Source organism: Pleuronectes platessa, chromosome 20, assembly GCF_947347685.1.
Source record: "Pleuronectes platessa chromosome 20, fPlePla1.1, whole genome shotgun sequence".
Classification (NCBI taxonomy): domain Eukaryota; kingdom Metazoa; phylum Chordata; class Actinopteri; order Pleuronectiformes; family Pleuronectidae; genus Pleuronectes; species Pleuronectes platessa.
Genome location: NC_070645.1, coordinates 9,462,181 through 9,486,226, shown reverse-complemented (window position 1 = coordinate 9,486,226; position 24,046 = coordinate 9,462,181). Strand labels below are relative to the sequence as shown.

Genomic DNA, 24,046 nt, shown 5'->3' with positions numbered 1-24,046 from the left:
TTATTGATATTTAATATATAAATTAAACATTAAAATGCATATAGATAGAATCATCAATTGGTTATGTCTGCCTTATGGAGATTTTTCAATAACACATCATTAATTCCACCATAGCCTTGATGAAACAGTCAAATTGAATACTGTCGGCTCATTATAGAACAATACTGTCGGCGATGGCAGCCTAGGAATGATTTCACTCCCAAAGGTCACTGTACTTCATAATTAATTCCTCATGTGTCTTCGAAATGCTCAAATAAAGAATGGTACCAACACCAGAGTTGCCTGTTATCGTCGCCATCTGTTTATCTGAGGCACAAAGAACAGTGATTCTGTCGTTTTCAGTTTGTGTTGCCTGAGGTGACTCTTCAAATCTGGTACCTGCTGTTACAGCATAGTGTCTATAACCTCTGGATTCTAACGTGCCCTGCTAAATCTGTTCAGCCACTCTGATTGGCTGGCTAGGCCGCTTTCACTCCAGATGTTCATGGATTGGATTAGGGAGTTATCGCTTCTCTTGTTGATTCACAGTATTGCTTTCCCACACCGAATCCCCTCTTAAAGCGAGCGACTACTCTTGTAATCACAAGCATAGATGATAGCCGTGCGTGGGTCCGTGATTCATTTCCTTTAGGATTACACAATCTGTGGTTCACCCATCACAATCACCTTTTCTTGGATTATACAATTGATACGATGCAGAGCTTGACCCACACACCATTAGAGTTGGCAGCGGATGATAATGATGTATCATTGTTAAAATGATTTTCATAATAATTTACTTTTATGTTCGCTAGCAGTCATGTTTTTTGCACATTTTCCAGTCAGTCCATGAAAAAGCGAGAGTGTGAAGATTGCATCACCGTTTTTTTCAGCAGTGGGCAGATGTAACCTAATACTAATACTTTCCTTTGGCTTTGCACTAAATAGGAAATCGATGGTGGTGTGTGTGTGTGTGTGTGTGTGTGTGTGTGTGTGTGTGTGTGTGTGTGTGTGTGTGTGTGTGTGTGTTTGTGTGCGTGTGTGTGTGCGTGCAGGAGATTGGAAGAGAGAGAGCAGAGACCATAATTAAAACTGTTCCTTAAGCTCAAGTGGTTGCCAGGCGATGTGACCTTTACTCACACAGGTTCAGCTTCGGATGACGAGCCTCGTAGTTAAATGAGAACCACCATTGAATTGTTGTTTGTGGGTATACGTGTGTGTGTGTGCATGTGTGCAAGATTACACCCATACAGTGGGCTGTAGTGTGAGGGGTTTGTTCATTTGCAAATTCATTAGTACAGGCCAACTGCCCGGTTAGACAGCATGCTCAAGTATCTCTGGTGGTTGCCGTGGTTACTGCCTCATGTCAGCCGTTTTTTGATTTTCTTTATAAAGTAGCAGAGTGAAGAGGCGCTGTTGATTTCACATTGTTTTTGTTCCCCCTTGGAGGCTCGTGGAGTGGGTCAGGTTGCAATTGTTGGGTTAACAATGCTATGTAAAGTCTGTTGTTATAGAGTGAAAAACGATGTAATATTCCAAAACACTGCAAATAAATGTCCCTCAACGACACTGATTCCCCGATTCCCAGTGGGTCTCATTAAGGCGCTGCTCAGTGATGGTCCTTTTCAAGTTGTTATGCTGATTTCGTGTGTGTGCGTGTGTGTGTGTTTGTGTGTGTCTGCATTACCATTCATTTGCATGAGAGGTAGCTCATTTCTCTAAGGTGTACTTCTGAAGCTTTTGCATGTGTGCGCCTGCATTTGTATATGTTGTGGTGTGTTTGCATAGTAATGTGACAGAATGTTTTGATCTGCATCACTGGGCCCTTGTGTTTGTGTGTCTGTCTGTGCAGCACAACCTCAGGTTCATTTGTATAATTTTTTTTTTTTTAATCCTGGGTCCCGGGTACGTGTGTGTGTGTGAAAACAGTCACATGTTGCTTCTATAGCAACACAGTAACTGGAGGTCAGATGCTGACGTCCATCTTGAGTTCAGTTTTGCCAATTAATTGATCATTTTTAGAGTTAATGTCGTCCCTAATTTTGCTTTGTTACCTGGTCGACTAATGGAAACAGAATTAACAAGAATTTACATATCTGATTAACATTTAAATCGAGCACAGATGCTCTCTATTCATTTTAATTGACCTTTGGGCCTTGGGTGAATGTGCAAAGAAAAAGGGAAGCACTGATAGAGATTCCTATTCTAGGCATTGATTACCAATCATACTTTACCATATGTAACTCACTGAAATCATACATGTATATATATTACTTAATTTTGGTTAATCTCTCCATAAAGACAGATTTGTAGCTAATCCATTACAAAGAAACTTTGTATTCAGTGATGTGCTCTGCACTGAACTATGGACTTTATTAAGGAATCATGATTGCCAATAATTACATAAATTCCCATTACAATCTATTTAAAGTACACAAGTTAGTTGCATGCACGTAAATTCCCTAATATGCTTTATCTGATCAAATTTAAGTTGCATGCAAGAACTGAGTGCCTTCAGAGAAAAGAAACTACTCGGGGGTCTAATCATGTCATTATTTGTCTTCTATGGGTTTTTTGTTAGATCATTTAAATATTATATTTGTGTCGATATTAAAATATGGTTATTGGAAAACATATTTGTTTGATTCATCAGCTTTATTAGTTGCTTTTTCCTCATCCCTCCTATTTCCCTTATTTCCAGCAGTGACAAACAAAACACTGAGGCGACAGTAAAATCTAAATCCCAATTTTTCTGCGCTGTGTGGTTTAGCCACCGTTAACCCCTCCCCCTTAGTGTCATTAGCTGTATCAGCTGTGGCCATGTTTCACCGGCAGTGTTGACACAAAGAGCGCGGAGCTGAGATCTGAATCCCTGCCTTTGCCCTTCACCAAAACCAGAGGGATCATCTCAGCAAGGGATTGTGTGTCGCTCTCTCAGCGCAGCCGTTAGCATTCATATCAGCACTCAGATGAGAGCGTATCAGACCTTCAAGATAAAAGAGCCTGTTACATACCACAAAATGAACAGCGTTTATAATAAAACAGCAATTCAGTGTATGCTCATTCACGTCGGGATGTAAGAAGCACTTCCACGTATTCACACACTGAAAACCTGATGCAGGGTCAGACTAACCTGTGACTATGGGTTTTTGGATGAAAGCTTGGGGAGGTTTCCTAACACAGGTGGGAGATCAGCTCGGTTTGTAATCCACAATATGTCAATTGATTTTTTTTCTATCTTCTCTTGTTTAATCAAAGTTAATTATACGCCTACTTCTTCCTGGAAATGAAGTCTGTGTTTGAGTGAGTTTCCAATCCGTCTCTTCAGCCTTGTGAACAAACAAAGATGAATGCATTGTTACACGATAAATCACAATAAAAAATGACTCAAAGGCATGAAATTAGTAATAGTTTTCACAATTTTATAACCAACTAGATGATTTATAGCACTTTCATGCTTGCACGCAATCTTTTAATGTCATTTGGAGCAAGTAGTGACTCACCTAAACAAACATCAGTGTGAAAAGAGCTGACTCAAACTTATTTGATGAGTACTTTGACTTTTCTGTTGGGTCCTTGTCCCATCTAGTAACATGGAGGAGGCAAGGTTTATGACCTACAAGGCAGCCATCCACCAGGGGGCGATCAATAAGCTTTGGCTCCACTTTTGGTTAGCTGTCATGTCGTCCATCTTTATATATGGTATACGTCTGAGTGCTGAAGGTCACATTGGCAGTTACATAAGCAAAGAGAGTATAATAATATAGTGATCATTTTTCATTACAATATCACACACTTAACAAACTGCTTGTTTGTGTTTGTTGAAAACACTTTTTAAAGCAAGTTTCCTTTAGCCATTGTCACATTGTGCCTTACTCATTAAGTTCAACTGATTGTGTACCTGCACGATTTCTCTATGAATTCAATCCTCAGTGTGTCCCCATAATTTTTTCCTATGTCTTTTTCTTCTGCACTCAGACAAGTACATTTGTTATTTAGCTATGTCCCTGCACTCCGCCTTGTGCTTTTCGAACTTGTTTTTTCCATCGTCGCACCCTGCTCCATTTACTTAAGTGCCTGTACCTGTATTTTTTAATGCTGCTGCAGTGCTCTGTCTATTTGTATTCGACTTCTCTGCCAAGTTAAGTTGTTTATACACTGAACAAAGCCCCCATGTTATTGTGAAATATGACGAGACTTATCCAGAAAGCTTATGGTTTTGTAGGTTAAGATTAGACAAGATTCAAAAGCAGTTTAATAGAATAGAAAGGATAAGAGCCCCATCTGTCAAACCACTCAGATGTTCTGACATGCGAAATGATTAAAGTGCCTTTTATATCCCATCAGTTAACATGACCCTGTCTTGATATATTCTCATTATACAGAGCTATACCTCTGTCTTCTGGATAGACTTAGCTTATCTCGTAAGAACAGCATCTCTGTTTCCCATTTAAAGCCTCATTTGCTGCAGCCCCAGCCCGGACCTCGGCCCAGGAATAAATCCTGAATAATTTCAGACTCTGTCTTAGCTAACTGCTAACAGTGTTAGTCACGCTGGAGTAATCCTGAATTAGCACCAGCTGGGTTTTCAATAGCGAGGGCATGCACGACTATTAGATGTGTGCAGGGCCGGCTAAGTGCTAATTTGTGCAGACTTTCTGTGATTTTTTGCGCCGCCGCGTCGGACCTGGCTTGCCTGTCTGGGCCGAGCTGCACGGCAGTAATTTCTGGTAATATATAACATCCTCTCACAAAGCAGATCTGTGCACTTAGAGCTGGAGCGGCCTAAATGGAGCGTGTTCTAGAAATATGACCCTTGCTTTGTAGTTGTAGGTCTCTCATAAAAGTGATGAAGAGAATGATGAAGAGGGTGATGGCGTTAAAAGCGAATTTGTCGAGTGCGGATGTTTACTGCGTACGAGGTCCGTTCGTCTTCTATCTTATTATATACTGTACCAGTCAGCATTATCCCAGCCTGGACCGAGGGGGAGGGGGAATAGGTCAGTGAGATGGAGAGATGAGGAAGAGAGAATGGAGAGGGGGTATTGAAGAAGAGGGGACCACGAGGCGAAGGGAGGGGTGTGGAACTGTGTCAGCATATGCGAAGGGGACATTCCTCAAATAGGCCATAGCCTGGGGAGTGATGGACAAGGGCTCCACTCAAGGGAATTTGCACACCCGACACACACAACAGGCACATAATACAGATACACACAAACTGTAAATCCTGCGGGAGACAAACCTTAAAGGAGGATGCAGCGTGCCACTTGGGAGCCAGGGTTTGAAATTTAACCCTACAGTAAAATTAGAGAGGCCGAGATGCATACCTCAGCGGTTCTAAATATCCAGGAGTCTTTAGCGGGGCAATCTGTCTCAATCTCTCTCTCTCTCTCTCTCTCTCTCTCTCTCTCTCTCTCTCTCTCGCTCTCGCTCTCTCTCTCTCCACTTCTGTCTCTTTTCATCTCCATTCCACTTACCTCTTTGTTTCTTTCCCCATCATCCTCTATCTCAAAGACACACACTTGCACACACACACACACACACACACACACACACTTGCACACATACACACTCGCACACGGACAGAGAGAAAGAGCATCAGCCTCGCTCGCTGCCAAACTGACTCAACACTTTTCGCACAATTCATTTGTCTCAGTAATGAAACAGCCGTGGATCTCAGCAGCCCTTCATCAATCTCATCTCTCAAACGCAGTTCAGTCCAAAGAGGAGTTGCTTTAAAGTCTCTGCTCCCTTCTTCCTTTTTTTCCAGATTTCTACCAACTGTTGTGCAAGTTTGGGTTTGTGTGCATCAGCAGGTGCACACAAAACTAGACATGAACAGGTGTTGCTTTATATTCAGATAGATGGGCGTCAAGTTGGGAGGCTGCAGAATCTCTGACCGGTTATATAACTTTTCCAAAGGTCAAATATGAGCTTTTATATTGTTGGTAATTACCTTGAATATGTCTTTAAGGTAATTCAATAATTAGAAAATGTGTTTGTATGTATTTTGTCTCTGTGCCTAAGCATGCCGTGTTCATGCCACTGTGTGGGCTAATCACACAATATCAGTATCTGTTTTTATTAAGAATAGATTAAGTTACTGCTTGTAATGTGATAGGATTCATTGGTAGTCGGCCGTTCTGCCAAACAGCACAAAGTCAGCAGCTAGTTAGTGATATTTCCCTCAGGACCTGGACGCTAAGACGCCAGCGTTCCTCAATAGTTGGATAAGAGCCATCAAGATAGAATTTACTGATGCCAGGAAGAAAAACCAACCAACCCTTTCATCTCCATGCACATGCCCATGTTTTCTCGCCTTCCATTGCACTCTCCTCTTGTCCCACTGCTCTGTCACACCTCTCCTCTGCCCCCATCATTCTCCGCCTGTCACCTCCCACCACCAGACATCCTATCTGGGAACAGCCGACGTCGCTTCCTGACTCTGTCCTCGACTTCCATAATGCCCACTCCACCTAAAGGGAACTGTTAAGATCCTCGGAATACGTCGCGGTGCACGCCGTGCGCATTTATGACTCATTCATGCCTCCTTTCACTCGGCCGCACATTTCACACATTTCAGAAATAGACACATGTACGTCCTTGTTGTAGCATGTGTGGCAAGTGGATGTCTGCGGGATACATGTCAGTGGTGTGATGTAACTGGAATGCTTCAATGTCAGCTCCGACATGTTTTTAATAGTTAACGTCTAGAAGCAAAGAATTGTGTGGGTTGTACTTGTGGCTCTTTTTAAATTCTCCACTCTGCAGCTGGTCAGTGTCTTCCAGCGACTTTGCTGTCCTGCAAACACAGTCTTGAGTGTGTCCTCTGTCCGCTGAGGTCGAGGCGGCAACTTATTTCTGGAGAGGAAAAGTGGTCCATTCTCTCCCGCCGGCATATGGCTCCTCATGCATTTTAATATCTCACTGTCCGAGTCCATCAAATACAAGAGCGGCCCGGAGTCCAAGGACAGAGGAGCAGTCGGAAATAGAGACATCTGTCCGTCGGGGTCACTCAGACCGAAAGACAGGGGGGGGGGGGGGGGGGGGGGGGGCTGGATGAAGAAGGATACAAAAAAAAGGAAAGAGAAAAGAGGCATTGATTGAAAGGGAGAACGGACGCTGAAAGAAAGAGGGAGAGGAAGATGGATGAGTGGGGTTAAGCAGGGCACGAGGCACAGCTGTCAATGCTTACAGTGATACTCGGACAAACCCATCTGGATCCACGCTGCACCGTCATGTATTGTTGGAGCATTTTTTTTGCAGTCGTCTCAGTATCTGCTCATACGTGAAGTGACTAATCCGCCGGCTTGAACCGATGCATGTCATGTAACTGCATGATTCGGCCTCGGAGGCGGCAGCGGCATGTTGTCCCGGGGTCACAGGTCTCATTATGTTTTTTGTGTGTGCGTGTGTCCGCATCTCCTGGTGGAGTTTTCAAGGGATTTGCTAAGCAGGTCACCACCTAGCCTCTGTCTGTCTCACCATGGTGCACACCCATAATGCCTCTCAGTGCCAACGCTAAGCTCACATTGATCCCAAAACACATTACGCCCTTTTCCGTTTTTTGGAGCATCAGCATTGCTCAGCAGATGTGAACCCAAGCTCATTCCTGGTGCGTGGGCGTGTGGACATTTCTATTCACTGTAGATGGACGGTCCTAGATTAAGGATTAAGTCCTTCCAAAGTGAGAATGTTAGAGATCCCACTGCCTTTAGATTTTTAGGTTTATCAATATTCTTTTATTTTATACAGTATCAGCCTGAGTGGCATGCAATACGTCACGATGCAATGCTATACGATACGATACATGTGTTTCCATTGCCTTTGGGTCTCCGCTCCCTCCCGGACCAGCAGCAGTTGCAGTGCTCCAGACTGGATTAAGGTCTTGCTTGGATGTGGCAGCGCTCCATTTGGAAAATCAGGATTTGGATTTGAGATAGAAGCACAGGGGGAGGGATTGGCCGAGTGTTACAGCCCAAAGATGAGGACAGAGAGGAAGGGAGGGATGGAGGAGGAGAAAGCAAGAGAGAGAAATACAACTTTTACCCTGAGTTCTTATGTAAACATTGTAAATTTGTAAATATGTGTATGTTTCTATGTTTTGTTCTACCACACTGGTTTCCATCCTCCTATAGTCTACATGCTATGTGACTTGAATATTGTCTTTTTTGTGTTTCTGCAGAACGGCCCACGCCAGGACAAAAAGCGAAGCCGCGGACCAGGCCGCTGTCTCCGCTGTGCACGACTCTGAAATTGCCAGGGCGGTTGCCAGGGAGCTCGCCCCCAACTTCTACCAACCAGGTAACCTTTAAGGACAAGCTTGTACGAGTATGTGCTCTCCCAGTAGCTGTAACGTTACTCTCCCCACATACTTTCCCACTGTCCCAGCAGCTCAGACTGTAGGTGCACTGAAAGGTCGAGGAGTCCAGTCCACTGCGCTCGGTGAAACACAATCCTTTGACTATTTCAAGTGGCCTTATTTGCGTGCAAGCGTGCTAGACAAGGTTTTCAGACATTGTGGACATGACTGACCCAGAGATGAATTTGCAGGCATTGCTACGAGGCCTTGTGTGTGTGTGGGGGGGGGGGGGGGGGGGGGGCGCTGTAAATGGGTAACTGCTAAGAGGTTGTGCTCATTGTATGAATAATGTTTGCACAGTTTTAGAGCTGTTTACACAGGCCGGCTCGGAGTCTGTAATGAGCTTGTTCTGCGTGCACAAAAGCAGAGGGTTGTGTGGTTGCGGGGCCCAAGACAAGAGATACTGAGCATGATATCTAACACCACAATGGAGGACTGTGTTTGCGCAGAGACAAAGCTGGAAGCCGACTACTGTATTCTGGTTAGGAGCCTTGTCTCCGCTGTCAAAGGCCGGTTGTAACAGCCCGATAATACTCGCTAAAATTTGCAAAGATAAATTCTGCCCCAAAAAAAGGTGGGAGCAAGATGTTTTTTATATATATATTTTTACCTATCACATCAAACTTGGAAATGGCTTACAGGTATGTGAGGGGCGGAGAAGGAAAGGGCTCCTGCTCCTGATACCGAGCAGTTCTCAGCTTTCCTGTGCCTGCAGCTTCAGCAGGCACTCTGCCACACTATGCAGCAGGTCAGCGTGGGCTTACGACTCAACTCTGTGTAGTTCATTTACTAGGTAAGCTGAGTTTTACAAGGAAATGCTGTGCATATCCTACTGCATAAATAGTGTGAGATCCTTTTTGGTTAAAGAGCAGCACGCCAGTTGGGGTCAGAGGTGGAACCTAAGGTCAACATCAGACTATAGGAACAATTAAAACCTTTTTATTTGTTTGTGCATTAATTGATTTTAACCTCTGCGAAAAGGTTATGTTTTCATCTGCGCTTGCTTTTAGTTAGCAGTATTAACCACTGAATGGGTTGCCACGAAACATGGTGGACGGATGAAGTATTTTTCAGGAAAGACCGAACCTTATTTGGTGTTGATCTGCACAAAAGGACGGATCCAGGATTTTTAAATCTTTCTTTTTTGTCTTTAACACTGTGAGGAAGGACATTTTTTGACATTTTCGGTTTTTACCCAGGGAATGATTCTTTGTACCTTCATGGTTGAATGGACTTATTGTAAGTCACTTTGGATGAATGCTTCAGCTAAATGAAATGTAATGAATAATTCATGGTTCTTGACGATAATATTCAGGCATGTTTAGGGGACCTATATCTATGAGTATGTGTAACTTGGTGCAGCTTGATTGAATTTACAGAGACCATTAGACTTTGGCAGGCTGCACGACATTCTAGTTTCCATTCTGGGTCAAAACATTGAACAGTCAGACAACAGTCAACCATTCATGGAAAAACCAGATAAGACTCATTTGTAGAATCATTTTAATTAACTTCAAACTGTTTTAAAGTTATACATATATATAAGCTCTTTTAATATGACTCAAAAGCTTAAATCATACAGTTTTTGTTTATTTTCATTTGCCATGTAAGATGTATACCAGCCTTTCCTCTTCAACTGCGTGTATTATATTTAGTCCTGTGAGCTAATCGACCTTGGGTCCTCGCCAAAGGCCTGCACCACAGAATAGTGGGTGACAAATAGATTGACAATGGGACCCCATTCAAGCATGTCCCTCAACTAAGTCACAGAAATGGCGCGCCCCGGGGGCCAGAGACATCCTGCGGCTTGTTTGTGTTGTGGAAAACAGTGGTCATGCTTGGCAGGTCGGGTGATCTCCACGTTCACAAGTCTGCGCGGAGAGTGTTCTTGCCTTATAAGTCGGATCATGAATGAGAGAGTGGACGATGTCATAATAATGTGGGGCGTGGGGCGATATCTGAGCTGCGGCATTTACCGTTGCAGTTATGTAAGCATGCGTCTGGTAAGCCTAGGTGAGCCAGACAGGCACCTGTAATAAGCCGAATCTATTTTCCATTTAATGTATTCCACATATAATCTTATTTTTAGTTTATGGAAGTCTTTGTTTTGTACTATGTAAATTAGATTATTACAGGAGAGGGATCCAGGATGGCCTACTTAGTGTGTTTATTGCTGGTTCTCTGTTTGTCCTGTGGCGGCTGAGATCATGTTTGAGTGTAAACACGTTCCCCTATTTGCAGCGTCCTGGCGAGATCATCACTGAGGGAGAGACACGGACAGTGTGGTCTGATCAAAAAAAAGAACTAAGTGATTGAAGAATCAAGTTTGTTCTTTGCTGATCACCTTGTCTGTCTGAATGTCAAAGTCAATCCAAGCATTACAGGGACTCTGTGTGACTTTCCCAGGCTGATCTGCGTCGCTTCCTCAGCGTCCACGTCCACAGTGGAAATATCCTGACGTACCTCCTTCCCTCCACTTCTAACAAGTCCTCCAGGGTAACAACCAGGAGTTCTACGGCCCTTGTTGTTTGTAATTGGCATTTCAGACTCATAGCAGATTATCACCCAGATTGGGAGTGTACACTTCAAAAGGAGAGACGGGGTCACAGGGAACAGGACCCTGACCTTTATGATTGGTTCACACACAGCACCCTGGAGGGGCAGCAGCGAGGGTTAGCTGGGCGTGGCCTGTGGCCGTGACGTTAATTGGGCTATATTTGGTGCTGATGTGTGCTCGCCGGGGTCTAATGGAGACATAGCTGAAATCCTTACGCACTGAGAGGAGCTCGGCCCCCACGCTCACCGGGGCTGTCGGAGAGCAGCTGTCCCTTCCTTCAGTCAGTGACTGGAGAAGGGGGGGGGGGGGTTGGAGGATCCTGTCCCGCCCTGTTTGACCCAGTCAAGGTACACTGAGACCAGGTGGAACCATAAAAGCCGGGACCTGTCAGGGCTGAGAGCCAGACAAGAGCAGGTGCTGCTTTATATTCAGAGCAGCAGGTGTCGAGGAATACGTTTTGAGCCTGTGAAGAGTTATTTTAAAACGTCTCATTACTTTCAAGGATAAAGAATATAAATGATGTGAAGAAACTGCTAATCAGATCCCTGACAGATTTCAAAAATCATTTTCATCTTTATCATTGTTTTTAAAAATGTAAGTAATTAAGTGAAGTAACTTCAAAGGTCTCACTGCGCTTTAGAAGAAAATGTGAAGCCATTTTCAGACATGAACTCAGGAAAAATTTAGTCTGGACATTTTCTGGGCACCAGCGTAGAATCTTGTTGTCATTCCAAGTTGACTTCTACGTGCTTGGCACCTCATTTTATTTATTTTTTAAAGTTTTGCATCTGTCGCATGTTAGAAACGTCATCTACACGCCCACTTGTTCACTGGGAATTCTCCTGCTGTATTCTCACATGGGCTCACTTTTCCGGACATTTAACCAGAAATTTAAGCAGGAAAAGACCTGGAAAATGTCTGAAGCAACTGACCTAGACATTTACGTTCAATCCCTCTGGATAATCTCAGGAAAATGTCCAGAGTCTGAAAGCAACATGAGAGAATGTGGGATGTGAGAAAGTGTCTCTTTTTGTGCTGCATGTGGAAACAAGTGTGAAAGGCAAAGTTTTTGTTTAAAAATATTTGACATTTTTGATTTAAACATGGCGCCTACTCCCAAATATGCCAATGTGTCCATATCTATTATATGAATAGGTATTTGTGTGTGGTGGAAAAACTCAGTGGTGTTTGCTGATGTTTCCTCATCCGGATTTGACTCAGCGTCTTCCAGCGAGCCGTGTCTCCAGCAATTACACGTCAGTTCATGTTTGTCTTTGCATGTGGCCACTTAGAAACAAAGAACAGGAAGACAGCGATTGCACAGATGATAGTTTATTTGAATGTGTGACTATTGCTACAAATGTACGAGTTTCTGTGCGAGCCACAGTGATGGATGTAATCTGGGAACACAATGACACCCCCTCCCCCCCTGCCCATCTACCAGTGTGTGTAGGAGGAAGTAAGAGAAAATCAAAAAAGCTACAAATCGAGTTATGAATCTTAAATACATAAAGGGTAGAGAACACGCGGAGACTAGAATATGTATACGTGAGAAAATAACCTAATACCTCATAAACCCAAAATTGGAAAAAAAGCAAATGCTTTTCACTAATGCTTGTCATTAATTACATGTGACATGTAGCCTCAGTGAAACACTTGTGCAGACCTTTTGCCGTAGGATGATTAAGATTAGATAAAGAAAATAAGATTTTAATGGCGACAGATATATATTGCCTACTGGGCCAGAGTTGCTGCAAGACCCTTGAACTTTGGGGCCAAGAAGATAAGATTATAAACTACTATCTACTTATATGAATCCCGATTTACACTGGCAGTAGATTTGTGATGTTCCTCTTACACGCACACACACAGACACACACACACACATACACACACACACACACACACACACACACACACACACACACACACACACACACGCACACACACACGCACATCCACGCATACAAACACATATTCAGGTCTCATTGAAGCTCCTCCTCATGTTACTGCTGTTTATCTCATATTAAGGTCAGCTGGGGTTAGCCTGGGTCTTAAACAGCCGACCTGTCATGTTTTGTGTGAGTATAGTACCATGTGTGTGAGTGAGTGTATATGTTTGTTTGTGTGTGTGTGTGTGTGTGTGTGTGTTGCTCAGAATGCACCGGAGCAGAAACTGTGCTATGGATTAACATGAACAAAACTGGCAACCTGCAGCATAAACAAAACCCTGTATTCTATTCATCTCAAATGGACAGTGATGAGAGTACAGCTAAGCTTGTACTGATAACGATCATAACATGGTTTCATACACATAATTGGAATTTGACAAAGTGATTCTATTTATTTATTTATTTCGTATCTGAGTTTGCGTCAATTATTTTTGTCTTGGTCATGATTAATACCACCCATGGCCTATTTTAGTGGTCCTCTTTGGAAGGCTGCAGACTCAATGCTTAGATGAAAGAAACACCACAGCTATTTGGGTAATTGAGTCCCAGTACATGTTCCAGCTGACCTAACAGGATTCCTCAGCAGAGTACGTCTAATAAATCTTCACCCAGTCTCCACAAGAGGATCCACACATGCTCACATATCTGCAAAACAACCACGCAAAAGTTCCAATAATATCCTGTGGAATGTTGCACTTTCAGAAAATGTCATTTTGCCCCTTTGGTTTGGTTAATGAAATAATGAAAACACTCTAATTAGCCTATGTGGATTCTGGAGGGTTTTGGGGATTAAACATGTCTGTGGTGGAAGACCTGTGTGTGTGTGTGTGTGTGTGAGAGAGAGAGACTGGGAGAGAACCATTCAGAAAATGCTTGGAACCCCCTGCAGGAATCCGTCCACAAACACAGCGAAACTGTGCGGGTCCCGCCCACGCAGCCCCGACTCTTATTGAGTTATGGTGTGAAATTAAGCTCGGCAGATACATTAAGCCCCGCAGATGTCCAAATGTCCCCCCGTGTCTTTGTAGTGGGTCTTATTGGTCGTGGCAGTTATGAAACAAATTAGGAATGCCATGCGGCTGAAAAATACTTTGGGCTTACGCTTACCGAGGCCCCGAAAGATTACGCAGTCAGGCCGTTTACGCTGGTGTGGGGTTAGATGCACTTGTCCCCTCCTGGATTCCGTGTTTGCATAATTGCTCCTAGAAGTGATGAGTGTGAAATCTAAATCAATATTAATTATTTTCCTTTGAGTTACAGCTCGCAATCTTAATAAGTGGCGTGCGCTCGGGAGAGGTCTCGCAAATCTTTGGGATTGATCTCGCGCATGAACCCTTTTCCCCAACTCTGTAATCTGTGCTCAAAATCACTCCCTCAACATATACCGAATCAAATGTTTCTCAATAATTTTAGGATTAGTATTTGCATATTGAATTCAGTTGGCTATTTGAGAGGCCGAGGATCCTCTCCTGCTCGTACCATCTGATGCACTTCAAACAAAGCAGCATTGTCCCTGTCTGAGTCACTCTGACACCATCTCATTTAGGCGAAGTGACGAAAAACAACAGGCAAACAAAGAGCCTGATGTCTCCAATAAATATTAATTCACTACAGAACAAAGGGGCGGATAAAGTGCAATGTTCTTTTTTCTCACATGCAAAAAAGACATTTACATTGAGATGCGGACTGTATTGTTCAAGTATTAGAGTCCTGCATGAGGTCCATAATGAAACACCGACAGAATCTCAGTCCATAAACTGAGAGACAGTGGAGACGAATCCAGCAGAATGAGCCTTCCCAGACAAAAAGACGCATCCTTGCTCCTCAGGTTGACGTTTTATCTGTGCAGCCATGTTGGTCGGATGCTGAGTTGATAAGGATGAGCCTGCAGAGGAGGCTTCCTTTGTGAAACGCTGTTTGTGACTCCGCATTAATCATCCAGTTCTCGCTGTCTCCCTCCCTCCTTTAGTCTTTGCAGAGGACCAAAGGAGGAATGATTGCATATATAATGTTGATTCATGAATATTTTATTTCAGAGCGCTGAGGGCCAGATTTAGTTTAAATCTAGCTCGCAGTATATCCAGTAGCTTGATAAGACATTTCAGAATGGCATTAGCATGGTTTCGGGGGTTTGGTGACCTCATTTGTCATCATCGAACTACGTCTGAACCTCTCGTTTCAGGACACTTAAATGGTGACGGGGCTACATGTTGTGAGCCAGGTGGTGGCGCTGGTTTGTGCCTCTCATGTTTTATCATTACATTTGAGTTACATAGCTAAATATGCTCTGTTTTGAAGGTAGTTCCAAAAACCAAAAAGATAAGACCCTTGGGGAAATACCTTTTTTGTGAAATGTCAAGTAGAACATTTTTATTTTTCACATATGTTTTGAAGTGACGCTGTAGCACATGGCTGGTTCTCTTAGCGTAGAGACGGTGAACCAAGCTGGCACATGACACAAAAAATTTAGAAAACATGAGAAGCAGAGTGTTGCAGGTGTTCAGGTTCGAGTGCAGCTCGGGGCTGCCTTGATCTCTCTGAACCCGTTTGAGCCAGAGAGAAAACTAACCAAGCCTGACTCGAAACCCGATGGATATTCATTTTTTGTGTCTTAACCAGACCGAAGCCTGATGCAGTTAATATACATGGGAGCTTTATATTTGCTCAGGTTGGTTCTCCCCACTCTAGTCCTGGTGTATAAGTGAATTATCTGTGGCGTTAACGTGTGTCATCTCTGTCACCTCTCCAGGTCCTGACTACGTAAAGCAACAGTCAAAGGAGCCCGTGGAGATTAAAGAGGTCCCGGTTGAAAAGAAGGAGAAGGAGAAAGATTCTCCTCACTTCTACCGCAAAGGTACGACTCCTCCCCACTCCCCTGTGACCAGTGCTGGAGGCACGCCTCCCCCCTCGCCGCACTCCAGCAAGAAGAAAGGTCAACCATCCAACAGCACGAGCCGCAAAACCAGCAAAGAGGAGAAACCGTCCCGGAAAACGAGCAAAGAGGAGAAGTCAAGTCAGAAGACCGGCAAGGATGAGCGGTCTGGCAGAAAGCTGAGTAAAGAGGAGAGGCTGTCCGTCCCCGATGGCCCCAAAACTTCTCACGTCCACATCGAGGCTCCACCTAAACCCGCTAAGGTTCAGCAGCCCACCCCGGCCTCGGCTCCTTCTCCACAGCCCCCCGTAGTTCCAGTCAACGGGCAGCTCCACACTCAGTACCACAGTTACTATGTCAAGACCCCTACAAGGGTCCCTCCTCCTCCGGAGCCTGAGGAGGAAGTCGAGGAAGAGCCTAGTGCCCTGACCCTGGCACGTATGCCCCCACAACCCGCCAAGTCCTATAGCACCCCTACTCCTAAGCCGGCCTCCATACGGGAGAACAAGAGCGACCCGAAACTCAGGAAGCAGGATTCCCTCAAGCCAAAGAGCCTTGCAGACACAAAGAAAGCCAGTATGGAGATTGCAGAAAACAGCGAAGGAACAGTAAGTATCAGGGGGAAGAAAGGTTCTGGAAAAGAGATATATATTTTAGGAAAGTTTCTTATTTGCAATTAAGCTGGTCAAGGGCTGGAAATCCCCCTCCCCCCGTCTGTAGAGAAAACATCTGCCCACCAGCACATCCATAACTCAGCCATCAACGCATTATGTTTTTAAAATTGATAAAATCCAAATGTGTAAAACATTGATTTGTTTTTTGTTATTAGTGAGAAAGTGCTGCGCTATTTATAGGATTCTACTCTCGATGGATTTTCTTTTGACGGAGCCAAACCCTTTCAATGGTCTCTGTGCTAAGCTAACAGGGTATCGCCTCCAGCTCGTTACCGTGACGATAGTAGAGTTGTATTAATTTCCTCTTTTGTCAAAACCGTGAATTATCAGTTTTTTATCTGAACACACACCTGCAGCACAGAGCTGATGTTGTTGTCGTGGATTGTTCTGCGATGTCTGATCTTTATCATAATGTCATGTTTTGCAGGGTCCTAACTCGATCCTTGTTGCCATGGTAATGCTGTTGAATATTGGCCTTGCAATTATATTTGTCCATTTTCTGACATGATGAAGCTGTTTCTCTGGTAAGTTCCTTTATTTTTCCCAGACATCTATAAAGATACCGAATCGGCTTTTGTCATGTTGATGTGGTTTTACTCGAGCCTTGTGCCACAATGTGTGTCTGACAAGTGCAAAGCAGCCAATTAAATCCAAAATGATCTTCTGTGTTGCAGTAATGCCGTGGCAACAGGTACAGTTGCATCGCCGGCCTTGAAAAGTGAAAATGGCGCCAGTGAGACACGGGGGTGGCGGCCGTAGGTGTTTTGGAATCAGCGTGACACCGAAGAGAACCTGGAGGAAGGCAGCGCCAACACCGACCTGCCAGGGGCCTCACCCGGGGCCTGCCCTGTGAATTAGCACTCCTCTGGCTTCTCTAAAAGCTGAGGTGAAATGTTGTGTCTAGTGAGATTTAAAAAAAGAAAAAAAAAGTTTTAAAATGCAACCAAACGTACACAGTCTGAAAAAAGAAGTAATTGAAACCCACTCGTGTGCTGATCCAAGCACTGGTCCCTGTGGCCCGCTGCCATGGCAGAGGTAGCGGTGGGCTGACGGACTGTGCCGGAGGAGAAGAGTGTGGAGATGCACTTTTAGATGACGGGAGCAAACAGCTGCCTTTCTATTTTGCCATCTGACGTTTTGATGGGGAGATGTGAGCCCGCCGACCGGAGGGTGGGGGGTGGGGGGGGGGCAATGAGGACAGTCGAGGCGGGAGCATGCTCGGGTGTTAGGAGCGCTTTCTGGGCTTCACACCACTCCTGCAGCAGAAAACTGGGCCCGGCCGCCTCCAGCAGTCGGTGCTAGCACGGTCACTAGCCAGTCTTACTCGGTTAACCCAATTATCACCGCAGCTTTCTGGAGCTCCGTCCATTGTTACCCAGGATACACTGCTTTGAAAACACCCCCCCGTGCATGGTACAGTTTTAAACATATGTTTGTTTCCTGTTCTCTTGTAGCTTCTTCTTTGGTTCATCGTGGTTCTCTGAATGTTGGTTACCTGCAGTCATAAACGCTTGTAGTTGAAAATGTCTCATCTAAGAATGAGTGAATAAATTGATTTTCCCTTTTTTTTTTTTGGAAAAGTTCTAGTTGTAATTTGACATTACACATTCGTGCTACTGAACGTGCAATATGTTTTATTTTTTCAAAGTAAAGCTACTATATTTTGCCAAAACAGAGGGTTGTACCCATATAAAAGAAATGCTATGTTCCATTTATTTAGTCAATTTGAAAATGCCTGACTGGACAAAGTGTTGATTACCAGCTGGCATTGTGTTTAGATGGGAGGTTGAGATTGAAGTAGCAAATGTCTTATGTTATTTATTGAATCAGAAGGAAAAATGATTTCTTGCCAAGACCATTTTTTGCTTGAATTCCTTCATTCTTTTCTTTACTTTCATTGTTTTATATAACAATAGATGCATTTCATTCACGCAACCGCTTCTGTGGGCCCGGCAGTGCTCACACACTGATGAGACTGGATCAGGGCAGTCTTGTGGATAGTTGAAGGTGAATTTATTCAGGTTGAGGCCATGGGGAATGTGGCAGCAGGGAGAAGGAGAGATGCCTTTTAAACAAAAGAAAAATGAAGAAAAAAAAAACAAGATAAAAAGTCTTTAACAGTATGACTGTTTACCTCTGAAAAAAGATGAGGAAACACGGGAGGGAGAGAGATGCCATCCTTGTCTTAACTTTGTTGTGTTGTGGGGGGGGGACACTCTGACTGTTGTCATCACCTCCATCGTGCTTTTTAACTCGCTTCATCGTAGCTGTTTAGTCTTTGTTGCGGGTATGGCATGAGTTTCTTTGATTTAAAAAATATATAAAAAGTGGTTATTTACATGCTTGACAATTACTTGTCATCACTACCAAGATTAATTATTTATTCATTGTACAAATGACGTGTTTGTGAACACTGGTAATCATAAAAAAAGGGCTTTAATATTGGCTGTGGGTGTCTTTGCTGCAGTACAGTTTTTAAGTTTGACTCGACGACAGTAGATTATTTTCTGTTACGAAACGAGCAGCACGGTATATTTTGGAGGATGCATCCGCCAGTTAGATATCTGCCAACTGTCAATATATAACTACCAGAAAACTACTGAAATCTATACAATAAAAGCAGACCAAGAAAAGAAATGACTGAACATCTAATTCTTCGCCCTTCTTCGCCCTCCTTTTCTTTGTTTTCCACGTCTTCACACGAGCATCGTGAGGACTGGAGTCTCAGAGGGTTTAACACAACAGCCTGTTTATGGGGGATATTTTTTTGAAATGCAACATTGCATGTCGGAGACATTTATATATAGATTATTATATACTATTTGTAAGGATTTTTACAGAGCACAATCCAGAATCTGGTATGAGTTGGTATTTTTCTAACAATTTGCACACCTGTATTTTGAAAATGGATATAACTTGTTTGTAATTGGTAACGTAAATGCACATATGATAATGTTTGACGGTGGAAAAAAAGTACTTTTATCTCTAATTGGTTGTACTGTATGTACCATTATGGGGATATGAAAGGCAGATGTACTTGTTTGAGTATTTGAGGACATAACGAGGAACTGCAGGAGACTTTTGATATCTCAAGGTTCATGTTACCCCACTGATTTGTGCAAAGTTTTTGGAGATCAAGTTATGTGTATAACAATAAAGATGTTATGCCTTGTTAAATTAAAGTGTGTTTATGGTATTTTTGGCTTTTTCCCCAGAGACTTCACCACCAGGATTCTTCATTTGATGCAGTGATGTTTTTTTTCAACCAATCAAATGAATACATAGAATGGCATTCAGTAGAGGCAGACTCTATAAATATCAGTCCCCGCAAACATCTGCCCCCTGATCTGGATCCACAGCAACATTTTAGGGATTCTATCCCTGACCCCTCCACAAAATCCCATGCAAATTGGTTGAGTCATTTTTGCGTAATCCTTCTCACAAACAAACAAATGCAGACATACACATGACCTCCTGGGCGGATGTAAGAAACATAATACTTATATATGCTGCACAACATTATTCCTCAGAGCCCGTCATTATGCAACATACAGTTGCACTGTCATCAAATCTACACTTGGTTTTGAGCTGATGGATGCACGGATTTTCACTTGTCTTCCAGGAATGTTTGAAATTCCAGTCTCATGTTCACTTCTATATATCTGTGATGGTTTGTCGTCTCACAAATGAGACGACAAACCATGCCATGCGGTGGCCTCGCGGTGACCTTCTCATAATGAGGTCTGGGGGGAAAAGACCAGGTATGAAATCAAAGTGTCTTGGTCGGCGTCTCACATGAGCGGTGCGAGCGCAGGCCGTTCCCTCGGCTTGTCTTGGGTCAGTTTGTACCGTTTCCACTGCTGATCAGCTGTGGATTAGTGTTGAATTACACCGGCGGCGGCACCTGCCAGCAATCACCGACACCAGGTCATGCACTTGCTGTGCCCCCTGCCCCCCCGACGCCAGCAGACTCCACAGAACATGCAGGCCGTTGGCTCATCTCAAAGTTTCATACTAACATTTTTGTTTGTCTGCTTGGGCAAGAAGAAACAAAAACAAAACAACAGCTTAATATAGAAGCATGTAAACGAGGGCCTGTATTAGACATGTTTATCCTGCAGTTTTAAAATTACCAGGTGCCATAATGCCGCTGGAACGGAATATTCTGGATAGTGTATAAACCTGGCACCTAAAACTCACTATGTGAAGCCGAACTTGTCAGTAATAGTATAGAATATCTCTGTTACTATTCTGATATGGAAAGGACCCTGGACAAGATTTGGTTGCACAAGCAGTCCTGGACAAATATAAACCCAAACCTTATAAGTGTATCTACCTTCTTAGACTCCATTTGACAAATTCCAGAGACAGATACAACTTTGACCAGGGTGAAGGATCTATGATGATTTTGCTGCTGTTCAGAAAACATGGCGGCGCCGTCAGAGTCCATGTTGATTCACCTCAGGAGGACTTCAGGACACCAGGAGGATTTTGCCAGAAGAGAAACATATACGATTTAGAGATGCATCATTAAGAGGTGATGGAAATGGTTATTATACATTAAATTATTTGATCTTATTGGACAATAAAAACAGGTAAATGGTTTGACAAGTGAATTTATTAACTGAGATATTAAGTGTTAAATGGGTAAAAGAATTAATAAAGGAAAAACAGAAGGAAAATGGAAAGGCAGATGAGATGGGAGTTGACCTTTCACATGCTTGATTAAAACTGTTTACTTCCGTTTGTGTATGAAGTGATTTATTTCTCTTAAAAAACTTACATTTTTCCCATTTTAATATCGGGTGATTAAATATTTGTTTTTAAAGAAAATCAGTTTGTATTCAGTTTTTATTTTTCATTTAGATTTGAATAAGTGGAATGGTTTATCATCTTTTTCGTGATACTTGTGGATCTACATAACAGTTTAACTGGCCAAATTTTATAACTGCTCAAATTGAAATAAATTATGATTTTATTGATAAAGATATATGAGATTAATGTGACAATCTAGTGTACATTTTACTTCCCTGCTCTGAGACCAGGCCTCCACCTTGTGTTTAAAATCCAGCTCAGTTGTGCTTCTAAAATTGGATTAAGGCTCGTAAGCAGTGAGGGGATATCAGTGGCCAGCGTTTTTCAAAACTGTTGCTAAGACATCAGTATTAAGCGGATCCCCTTTCCATGCCTGGCATAGCTAGCTTAGCTTAGCATCACTTCATCTGCTCTATTTACACTAGCAAATCTCGGTTATAAAGCTGTAAACCTATCCCTCTGTCATCTAAAGTAAACTATCATCTCTGACTTATAATTTAAACACGCAGCACTTTTCTATTTTTGTCATACGCTGATGTGATTTTTTTTTTTGAGGCAAGCACGTGACGTGGACGACTAAAAAAATAAACATGTGAGTCATTTCACTTATGTGCAGTTTATACACGGGACTTTTCGTGTCCGGCTTATCTGGTGACATGAATTATGATGAAAGTTTGAGTCAACACTGCTCAGACAACTTGCCTCAAGCTATTAAAGTAAATGAATGTGAAATCCAATTCAATGTCTCTTATTCCATTTGAAGCATTTGTTATGTAGAGTAAGGTCAATAAATATAATTCTTTTGTGAATAAAAATAATCGAGAAAACCCTATAAAGAACTTTTCAAATGTTCAATGTTCACGATCATGTTTGTGATCATAATATTTATGGGTTGTTGTTCTTGTAGAATCCATGCTAATTGTCTTGTTGAGGCGGCCACATTGACCAAATAAATGTTGGTTTATTTTAACATCATTGGAAATTGATATTTATTTCACATGACGTGACATATCATTATTTCACCGGAGTCCTTTGTGACATGTGATGAGTCGGTGCTGCTCCGGTTCTTCGGATTAGTAGCGACATAGGAATCGCAGGGCGCCGGAACTCGCTGCAGGCAAAAGGGACAATACCCTCAGATTGATTGTGACAAGCCTTACCCTCTTTTCAGAGGAGAAATTCCTCCCCCATCTCTCCCTATCATGACTAAAACTATGACCTGGTTTCACTCAGGGCCTTTCTGACAAAGCCATTGTACTAATCACACATGATCCTGTGTGTTGACATTTGACCGGGTCTGGTATTGAAACCGGTGCTTAGGAAGTGGATATCTGCTGGTGGAGTTATTGTGGGACACGGTGTACTTAACAGACCAAATCGTGCCACACCTTTACAGAACTGTTCCTGTTTAATGATGAAATGTAAGATATTGACTGGACGCGACTGTGCCTGCACACATACAATGTAAACCCTGTCGAGTGCAGCAGTGAACGCGTAATATGTCAAATAAACACTTCCATTATCAATTATAAAAATGGACAAGAGTCATTTCCAGCAAGTTGACTGCATCACACTGTTTTCAGTGTTTTGGTTAGTGTGTGTGTGTGTGTGTGTGTGTGTTCAGAAGACAGCAGAAAGTTTACACATCTTCCACCGCAAACTAAAAACACACCTCTTTCGACTATACCTTGAATACCATTTTAAACTAACAATTTAGTAGCACTTAAATGGCACTTACTTATAGCACTTTGTAGTTTAGCTTTTTTTGAAGAAATTGTACTTTCATGATTTTTGTTGTTCTGGGTTTGTAGCCTCATGGTTAAATGCACTTTGCGCTTTGGATAAAAACGTCAGCAAAATGAAATGTAATGTAATGTAATGTGTGTAACTTCTATAGTAGGGACCTCAATCTGTTTACACAGTTAACATTATGGGGACTTGTCCTTAGGGTCATAAAACAAGTCCCCATAAGGAAAATCCCTAAATTCGAATGTGAACATTTTAGGTTAGGTTCAGGTTAAAGTTAGGTTCAGGTTAAAGTTAGGTTCAGGTTAAAGTTAGGTTCAGTTTAGGGTTAGGTTGAGATTAGGCCTAGGGAAATTGTAACTATAGTTAAATTTAGAATCTACGCAGGACATCAAAGAAAGTCACGGCCAGACATTGAGACACGACTCTGTGTTGTGTGTATGTGCATGTGTGTGTGTGTGTGTGTGCGTGCAAGAAAGTCAGGTCTGAGTAAATGTACAATTAATGTACAGTTACAATGTGTGTTGGGGGGGGTGGGATATCACTTGGCACAACAAGATTGTTTGCATATATTGAGTGTGCGTGTTTGCGTGTGTGTTAAGGAAGCCTCGTTCTGAGGGCCCACAGCAGCCTCCCCAAAATAGAGCTGAGAGCAGCTGCAGCGGGGTTGGTCGTATCAGAGAAACATCAAAGCGCCTGCCGTCACCCGCCTGCTCTGATCATGAGCACTAATGGTGTAATGGGGGACTGGAAGGTCAGTGATTGTTTTTGGTCGGGTGTGTGTGTGAGGGTGTCAACAGGCAACACAGGCAGGAGGCCGTACAAGAACTTTCTGGAAACCAAACTGGCAGCAGTGCTAAACTTGGTATGACCGGAAGAGAAACAGTCAGATGTCACCTTTGCACAAGTCTGAAACACAACTGTGTCCTGTGTCCCACCCGTGAGTCATTCTCTGAGTGAATGAGCAACAGCGTGAAGGGGAGAAAATGGCACCAAAAACCCTCGAGTCCTCCATGAGAAGCGTGAGAGTCCTTCAGAGAGCAGCTCCGGGTCAAACGGCACAGATTTACAGGCACGCTCAGTAATCGG

The 24,046-nt window shown here is 43.1% G+C and overlaps 1 protein-coding gene across 1 annotated transcript in view; it reads left to right on the top strand.

Moving 5' to 3' along the window:
• Positions 1–19,572, top strand: part of jph1a (junctophilin 1a) — a 30,662-nt gene extending 11,090 nt beyond the window's left edge. The window contains exons 4-7 of the mRNA XM_053412944.1: positions 8,165–8,283; positions 15,600–16,330; positions 16,824–16,920; positions 17,071–19,572. Of these exons, the coding sequence (XP_053268919.1) occupies positions 8,165–8,283; positions 15,600–16,330; positions 16,824–16,904 (931 nt within the window). The 3' untranslated portion in view covers positions 16,905–16,920; positions 17,071–19,572. The remainder of the gene's footprint in view (positions 1–8,164; positions 8,284–15,599; positions 16,331–16,823; positions 16,921–17,070) is intronic.
• The last annotated feature ends 4,474 nt before the right edge of the window (positions 19,573–24,046 follow it).